This window comes from Acyrthosiphon pisum, chromosome A2 (assembly GCF_005508785.2).
Source record: "Acyrthosiphon pisum isolate AL4f chromosome A2, pea_aphid_22Mar2018_4r6ur, whole genome shotgun sequence".
NCBI lineage: Eukaryota > Metazoa > Arthropoda > Insecta > Hemiptera > Aphididae > Acyrthosiphon > Acyrthosiphon pisum.
Genome location: NC_042495.1, coordinates 27,805,396 through 27,814,972, shown reverse-complemented (window position 1 = coordinate 27,814,972; position 9,577 = coordinate 27,805,396). Strand labels below are relative to the sequence as shown.

Below are 9,577 nucleotides of genomic sequence, written 5' to 3'. Positions count from 1 at the left end.
CTAATTTTTTACCAAAACATAGGGCATCATATACTCAAATTTTGGTGAAAGTTTCATAAGACCTAGTTCATTTTTGAATTAACTACAGCTTGTCCCGTCAAAATATTGACCTAATTACGTGCACGTGTGGCGGTGGAATCATTTCTCGTTTCTCCAATAGTTTATATTTTTCGCTGTATATTTCACCAAATTACGGGGGATAAAATACTTAAATTTTTGATATACCTCTTATAAGTTTCAAACAATTTTGACTATATTTTAATACCTGTGGTATGCGAATCCTGTCCTGTTTCTGCAATTATAAAAATGTTTTGATAATTTTCATATTAAAAAGTAGGGTTTAATCTACTTTAATTTTGGTGTTAGTATTATAAGTTTCAAATCATTTGAGGTTTAACTGCATTCCACTAGATTAATAATATATAAATAGTATATTTAATAATATAACAGTATTACGGAATAATGAATTTTAATAATGAACTAAGTATTTTATGTGTACAAGGATAACAATATTTCAGCTCAGTTCATTCTGGCCACACTGTTTTTTCTTATCACCGTGTGGAATGGAATCGGTCCCGTCCCGTCACGGGTTTTAGTATTACCCATAGTTTTTATTTCTCCCTAAAGACATGGACGTAGCCGAGTCGCAGCACGAGATAAATCGGCTTAAGTGTGAGCTTGACCAAGCTCATACAGAAGAAGTCCAGTCGGCTATTAATGCACTAAGTATATTGGAAGAAAAACAATCATTAACAAAACGTTATGAAGAACTGGAGAATTCAAATGAGAATGTGAAACAAGAATTAAAAATTACTCAAGAGGTAATATTATACTACTATATTATCCCACGTTAAAAAACAATAACTACGTTTCTGGGAATTTTTTTTCCATACACTAATTGAAGGCCGTCTTTTTCAAAGCAAGGATAACCTTGTTTTACTTTTGTACATTATTTGTATTCAAATTTTTCAGGTGTTCTTTTTATTAACAAATTTAATAATTATTATATAGAATTTATACATAATAATATTTGACATTGGTGTCCTCTTTATAGGTAGCACAAATTATTAGACATCTGATGATGACATATCTTTGACTTAGATCTCAAGATCTTATCCAACCCACAAAAACTATCTTAAATAAATGATAAGATAATGAATTTTTGTTTATTGTGTACAAATCAATACATTTTTACATTTTTTAGCTTCAATTATAATAATAGCATAATATAATTTTTATTTTTGTTATTAAAAATGGTTTTTAGATTTATTTTTATTTATAGTAAAAACAAACGTTATTTTCTGTGAAACAATACTGTTGGTATTCAACAAACTAAATTAATTTTTATTATTTTCAGTAAGTAATATTATTTTTAAGATATTAGTTATTGTAGGTATAGGTTAATGAAATAACCAGCCATTAATTTAATGCTCATTTTTACCTAATACTATTCTATATAATATTATAATATTCTATTGGTATTTCTACTTTTATACTTATTCATACTCATACATGCATATATGCCTCATAACGAAATTACAATGTTGTTTCAAACTTTTATTATTACCTAATGTTTAGCTTACATAATTTACTGATTTGTATTTAATTTTAGGCTTTGATTCAAACTTCTCATAAAGTAAATGATACTAAATCGGTGAGTGAAGAAAAGAATAATTTGAAATCTAAATACGATAACAATAAAATGGTTTTTACTGAATCCATAATCCAGTTACGTGATGACTTACGTACACTCAAAGAATTTACTACTACAATTTCAAGTAAATACTTCAATAGTTTCACATTCAATCTTTGCTATGTTGATTTTTACAATGCGTGTGAGTTTAATAATTTATTGTTTGCAGGTTGGAACGCTATGTTTAATGCACTGACTGAAGAACTAGTGACTCGCATGGGTGATTTAAAGCGACAGTTAGTCGCTGCTGAAGGAGAGAAAAAGACACTTAATCAGCAGTTGCGTTTGTCTGTGGAACACAAAAAGGTGGTCGCCCATCGGTTAGAGGAAGTGGAAATGGACCGAGAAATGGTTGTAACTGAAACCATATCCAAGTTACGTAATGAGATGCGTACACTCATGGAAGATGCTGATAAACTATCAAGTAAATACTTGAATAATTTCACATTCAATCTTTGCTATGTTATTTTTACAATACGTGTGAGTTTAATAATTTATTGTTTGCAGGTTCAATGGCTAGCTTTGCTGCAATGTGGGAAGAACAAGTGCCTCGCATAGATAATTTAGAGCGACTGTTAGTCGCTGCTGAAGGAAAGAAAAAGGAAAGACGTTCAATGGGTACACCTAACTCTTCAACACTATAAAAAACCTCAAAATGGTATAGTGAGCCTCTAATATTTATTATTATAATATTGTAGTTTACTATTGTTCCATTTTTAAAATTATTCCTATTTATGGTAGCCAGTTTCGTATCTGCAATATACAATTGTACTCTTTTAATTATTATTATTATTTTTTTTTTAATTTCATCAATTTTCTAGACTCTTTTGTTTATTATATTTACTCAATTTAAAAATAACAAGAACAAACATGAAGCAAAAATGTTGTATGAATCTAAATTAGGTATTGTACATTATCTTAAATGTAAAATTGAATTATAAAGTATCTGTATGGGTAAATACTTCCCAAACTTAATAACCTGTTAGGCAAATTGTATGTTAAATTCATGGTTTTTTAAAAATTATATTAATTGATTATTATTATGTTGTTCTTACTGTATTTTTTTTTTCTATCCGCTGAGATGAATTAAAAAAAATATTGAGGTTTCAATAATATTATGTAATGTTGACATTATAATTAGGTAATTAATGGTATAGGGACAACGTATATCTAGGTTAACCTAACCTAAACAATCATATGTGGATATTCTATTATTATATGAAAGTTTAGTTTAAAATATTTATTATCAGGGTTTGTGATGATGATACAATTTTATGGATGACACATGATATATAATTATATGATACCTACTCTGCAATTGTTTGTGTTTGCTTAGTCTTACAAACGCATTACATAACAAAAATACATTCTGAATAATTAATTTAACTTTGTATACTCATTCATCAAATGTCTAACCAATTTAATAATTTTTAATGGTCATAACTAGCTTAAAATAAAAATATTAAAATTAAACTGTTATATTAAATAATATTCATATTTGAATTGTATATATAATAAGACAATTTACTCTAATATGAAACAATACAAAATTTAATATATTATTCAGAATGTACATTTTTTTTATATTATGCGTTTATAAGATGGAGACCCTCATATGAGTGTAATGACCTGTTAGGCTTTTAATGATACATTATTAAAAATGTTCGTTTACCAAAAATTTACAAATAAAATGGATCCATCATCAATGTAATTGAAAAAATCAAATATATTTATATCACATATTTAATGTGTATTTAATTGGCATAAAGAAGGTTTATACCACAAAGTTAACATACCTAGGGTATACATTACCTATACATAAATGCTTTTATACCAAGAGAAATAAAGTAACGTAACCAATAATATAAACCATAAAAATAAAAAATGTTGTACCTACCAAAAATTGAATAATTCTATAAAATGATGAAACTATAGTGTATTTTGTAATTATTACATAATAGGTATCATATTGTTGTAACACATTTCATGTAGGTTGGGTAGTAAAAACATTTGGTGGTGTTCAATTATGTGTACCCACTTATGCAACATGAAATAAGTAAAATAAAATATTGTACAATGTGAAGTTGAAGTATTAACAACCATTTAAATAAACAAAAAACAATAAAACTATGAAGCTAATAATTAAAAACAATAGAATTAATATAAAACATAAAATTAATGATAATTCACACTCAAACAAACTGCACTTATAAAATTTAATATTACAAGTTTTTAAAAATTGAATACCTAGTAATTTTTAAAGATGACTATGATATGACTTTTTATTCAAGTTAACTGTATTTACTTCTTAAAATGATATTGTTTATTTCTTATAATTTAAGATATTATTTACATAATATAAACAAAAAACATGAATAAAACAAAAAAAAAAAAAAAATATCAAATTATTGACATAAGATACTCTAAATAAAATACAAGTATATGGTATTTATGAATTTTTAAAAACAGAAATGTTTTTCATACTTTGAATTAAAGACATTTTTTTTCAACAATTACTCGTATTATGGAGAATTAGATAGTATGATCTTTATTTGCTAACAATTTTTAAGCGGTAGTTATTATTAAAAATAAAAATTTAAAAATATTGATCGTTATATAACAGTTATGTTCACTATAATTCCTATAGGATCAATATTACTAAGAATATATTATGAAAAATATTTTTTTTTATAAAATGACATTAATATAATATTTACAAAACACATTATGAAATTAAGTTAAATTAATCTCCATCATTATTTTTCTATTTTCTAAATGGCATATTGATTGTCTATGCTCTTTAAGATCAACATCAGTGTTAAAGCCCATTTCACAAATATGACATAAGAACAAACCAGTATAATGTGGTTTATTCATCATATGTGCACACTCATTACAGTATCCCTCATATTTCAAATGCATTTTCATATGCGTGGCATACTTATATCATGTTTCCGATTCCAACCAGCATTCTTGACAAATGTATGGTGGAGTTTCACTATGCTTCATAGTCTTATGTCCATATAATTTTAATTAATTTTTTATCACAAAGCAGGTAGAGCATGGTGGTTTAGATGTCAAAATATTTCCTTTGTTAGATGATGTTGGTGGCCTAAAAAGTATAAAACTAAAATTAATCAATACATTTTTTGAAAAGCCAATTGGTAAAGAAAATATAGCTATTCAAGTAATGGTCAACCGGGGAATCACATTGTAAATTAAGACTATTCTCATTAGTTAAGATAAAGATGTGTTATGAATGAAGAAAGTTGAAGCTTATATTGCTTTTTTAGTATGCTTATATACCTATACGCTAATAAATTATTTATTTATAAAGGGCATTGCTGCGTTGAAAAGGCAATTTCGATTATTATTTAATTTTTGATAGTTTTTAGGGCTTTAAATCCAGGTCCTACTAATAAGCAGTAACTTTTTCATAATGAAATTTACAGTAAATTGCCTAAAAAACAAATTTAATTTAACACCTAAGTAATATGTGAAATCCTTAGGACTTAAAATATTTTAATCAAATATACTTTATTAGTTCTGATGTTAACATTAATTTTATTTGAACTTTATTCAAGAAAATGATTCTAAATACTATTTAAATAAACGGTTACCTTGCAAAACATTTTCCACAAGACCTGCATTCTGTTACAACGAGTTGACCCTGGAATTGCTTAGGAAGCACTTCTTCTTCTCTAAAACCTGTCTTGATGAGAGCATTTTTCCAAAATAATGGACCAATACATTTGGGTTCATTAAATTGTCCGGTTAGATTCTTTTTCTGAATTAACGTCTCTAGATACTTTTTGTATCCCTCAGTCATATAATCATTTGAGTGGTTATTGTTTGCTTTTTCCAAGCATTGCATCTTTGACGCCATCTCTTTAATTTTTTTCTTCTTCGTCATAAAATAAACAAAAAAAATAATTAATTAATTAATAAGTCAAATTTAAGTTGTAAACTATTAATTTTTTGTTGGGTTTACATAATAATATATTGTTTGAGATCGGGGTTACCTAACCAATGGGGAATTTATGCTAACCAGAGGGGAAGTAATGTTAACAGCACTGCCTAATCCGGTATTCAAGACCACTAGAAATTTGTATATATATTTTCGTTTGTTATGCATTATTATTCGTTCAATGATAGTCTATACACTAAGTTTTGCGGTATTTAATTATTTTTAAATATCGCGTTCCGTTCTAATAACGTTTACAAATTTCAATCGTTTTTTTGTCAAATATAACGTTATAATAATAATGTTATTATAACGTTGGCCAGCTCTGAGTATACTACATATTTAATCTTACAACATTTGTTATGACTTATACACTAAATACGAATTGTGGTTAGTTGAAGTCGTTCTGCTGTACAGTAGGTTATAAGTTGGTCAATCTATAATGGATTGTATTAAATTTGTATAAGAAAAACGATTCTGAGCGGAGACGGTTTGTCAGTCTGGATATTTTATATTGTTATTATTTATTATAGCTTGTGAGTTGAGTTAATCTTATAATCTTATAATTTTTTATTTGTTTCTATGGTGTTAAACAATGCGTTAGAAATTAAAATCCAATTTTTAGTGGTTTTTTTTAATTCTCTGTGGTTTTTCCGTGGCATTAATAAATTATTGAGTAAATCTATAAAGCACTACCTTGATCCAATTTGGTAAAAGATAAGACACTATATGTTGAAATCCAAGCACTCCTTCTGCTAGAAATTTTGTGCACAGAATAAAAAAAAAAAACACCATTGTAAAACTACTAGCTTCCTCGCTCCGCTCAGAGTCTAATTAGGTAACACTTAGTAATAATAATAACTAAGGAAATTTCAATATTTCAAAACGTTAGATAAGTTTTAGATTGCTATACTTCAAATGATTATAATTATTAAAAATATTCATATTCATATTTAAAACATTTCGTAACATAATAGCAGTGAACTTTTGACCCAAAGATTTATTTACGTTCAGACATTAAAAAGGAGGAGACAACACATTTTTTAAGACAACAATGTATAGTTATCGGATATATAAGTGTATTAAAATGTAACAAAATGTTAACATTAAGAGGACTTTACACGGATATTTGTTGCCTCCGTCTTACAAGTGATTAGCATAGCAAACTTACGCTCAGAAAATTACGTTTAGTTTCGTAAGTTTAAAAATTAGAGTGAATCGACCTATTATGAAATTTGATGGTATAGGAATATTATTAATGTTTGTATATGGGTTTTTACGATATTTCAATTTGTTTGTGAGTTATGAGAATTTATAATTTACGCATAACTTTCTAAGAAATTGGACTATCGTAAAAACTCACATACAAACACAGATAAAGTATTTACCATCAAGTTTCATAATCGATAATTTTTAAACTAACCGAGCTAAACGCTTTCTCCCCCGCAAACCTTTCTATATGTTACGTAATTTTATGGCGAAGACAACAAATTGGTGTGTAAGGTCCTCTTTCAGTTAAAAATCAAGAAAAAAAAAATACTTCTATTATATGAAATTCTAAATAACTAGTTCTATCACAGTTAAAGAATATACAAATCATAAAATAAAATATTCTATGAATATATATTATAATATAATGTCACACAATAAAATTTGTAATATTTAAATAAAAATAAAATTACTTAATTCATAAAAAATAATATATTAATACAATAATTATATGTAAAATTTAAATAAACAAGTATTAATTCTTGTAAAATAAATAAAAACTACATGCTATCCTGTGAATATAAGTTATAAGCTTTGGGACAAATATTATATAATTATGTTTATATTGTATACCGGCTGATTCTTCTATAGAAAAACACTAAATATTTCAAATATTAAATTTTAGTAAATTTTTTTGAAAATATTTTTTTACATAGTTTCAAGTCACTTATAAAACATTGTTTACAATGTTATTTTATAAATTCTTTATCCTTATAATTTTTTAAGTTTTTTAGTTTTTTGAATGACAACATAGGGTTTTATTTTTATATTCAAAAGCCGAATTCTTAGTATTTTGATACATGAAAATGAAATTTGGTCCACTCATCAAAAATTTGAATATTTACAACTGATTCAATAAAGTAAAATACTTAAAAATATAATTTTTAAAAAAAAAAACGATATTTTTAAAGTGACTTGAAATTACGCAAAAAAATATTTTCAAAAAAATTTACATTTTTTAAATTATTGAGTGTTTTGATATTAGAATCACCCTGTATATTGACGCGCCGGGTACGGAACAATAATGGACTGTTTATTTCATACGCTCCGTCACACACCGACCGTCCTGTGTAGGTGTGTGTACATGTGTGTATGTACTTATTAAATTTCAACCCGAAATTACGATATTAAATATAATATAATGAGAGACGCTCTCATGCAATGCGCACCAACGCCGGTTCAAAACCTGGGAAGTGGGTGGCATTTTTCTTCAGGCAAGTCACAGTGTCCGGATGAGAAAAGTGCCACCATCCGCTAGCTAGACATGGCAGAAAAAACAATCTGCCAAACTAACAAACACACGTGTTTAAACCTACAATACCCTCCCCCGCAGTTAAAAAACCACCCAATGGCCTAAGTTTCCGCGGGTTAATTAATAAAAAAAAGTATATAATTATAAGTAATATGCACAAGCTATTAGAGTCACTAAGAATAATATTATGTCTCAATAGTATGTAATATGAGGTAGATTTTAGATCTGTATCTAATACATACAATACAGTATAATGTAGCATAAATTAAACATTTCAATAAAATAACTTAAATGGTATTCTAGATTTTAATATAAAATGCCATTCAAATTTAACTTAAAATGTGTGTAAAAAATAACTGTGTTTATACATTATATATATTTTAGATACTGAGGGGAACGATGAATGTATTGATTTTACAATGATGTGTGTTTTTTTTATTTTTTTATTTATTTTTATTTTTGTGTCTGTCATCACCTTTTAGGACAGTAAAAGTGCTTGGATTTTCTTCAACAGTACCTTTTCTGATAGGAAAGTGAATGTAGTTGGCACTCTAGGGGGTCAAAAATAATTTTTATAAACTATTTTTCCAATAGTTTTCAAAAGCGCAAATATCTAACTTTTTTAAAATAAATTTTATTAGATATATTTATCTAGTACATTCTTAATTTTCCATTTTAGTCTTGGTACAATAAAATATATTCCACGAGTACCTATTCGCTCACCCAATTATTTTCAAATTTTTTACCGATGTCGATATTATTATTCGAGAACTTTTAGACTGATTTATTCTAGAAATAAAAATAATTTGGTTTTTTTATTTAAACAAATACTGAATAGCGTTAATGTATAACTAGAATTCGCATTAATTTGAGATACATTAACAGGCTTAAAATACGCGTTCAAATGTTATGATTCCCACGAATGTCGTATAACCTATCGTTATTTTTTTTAGGGATCACGTCTTGGTATTCATCGTAAGTCAATTCATTGCGGCTACATTATACCCTTTATAGGAAGTGTTCGCGAGGGCTTATTAGAAATTGTGAATACATTTTGTTGTGCCGACATTAAACACGACGATTTTTATGATAAATGATAAATTATTATCTATATGGGCGATCTATATGGGTACACTATTATATAGAGTAGCATTTTTAGATTCTGAGTGGAACGATGAATGTATTGATTTTACAATGATGTGTGTTTTTTTTTTTATTTTTTTTTATATTTTTTTTATATTTTTTTATATTTTTTAAATTTTTTTTTGTGTCTATGTACACGATAAGTTGTCGAAATAATGCTACGATTTTCAACTTCAGTATTTTGTTCGATCAGAAAGTGAATATCGTTGGTGCATTGGGGAGGTCAAAATTTAAATTTCCCCCCCCCGGATCCGTC

At 26.8% G+C, this 9,577-nt stretch overlaps 1 protein-coding gene across 1 annotated transcript; it reads left to right on the top strand.

Moving 5' to 3' along the window:
- Positions 1-613: 613 nt before the first annotated feature.
- Positions 614-2,695, top strand: LOC100571330 (protein bicaudal D-like). The gene is made up of 4 exons (XM_016807617.2): positions 614-821; positions 1,613-1,778; positions 1,863-2,117; positions 2,201-2,695. Exons 1-4 carry the CDS (start codon positions 630-632, stop codon positions 2,335-2,337), a joined length of 750 nt encoding a protein of 249 aa, XP_016663106.1. The 5' UTR covers positions 614-629; the 3' UTR covers positions 2,338-2,695.
- Positions 2,696-9,577: the final 6,882 nt, after the last annotated feature.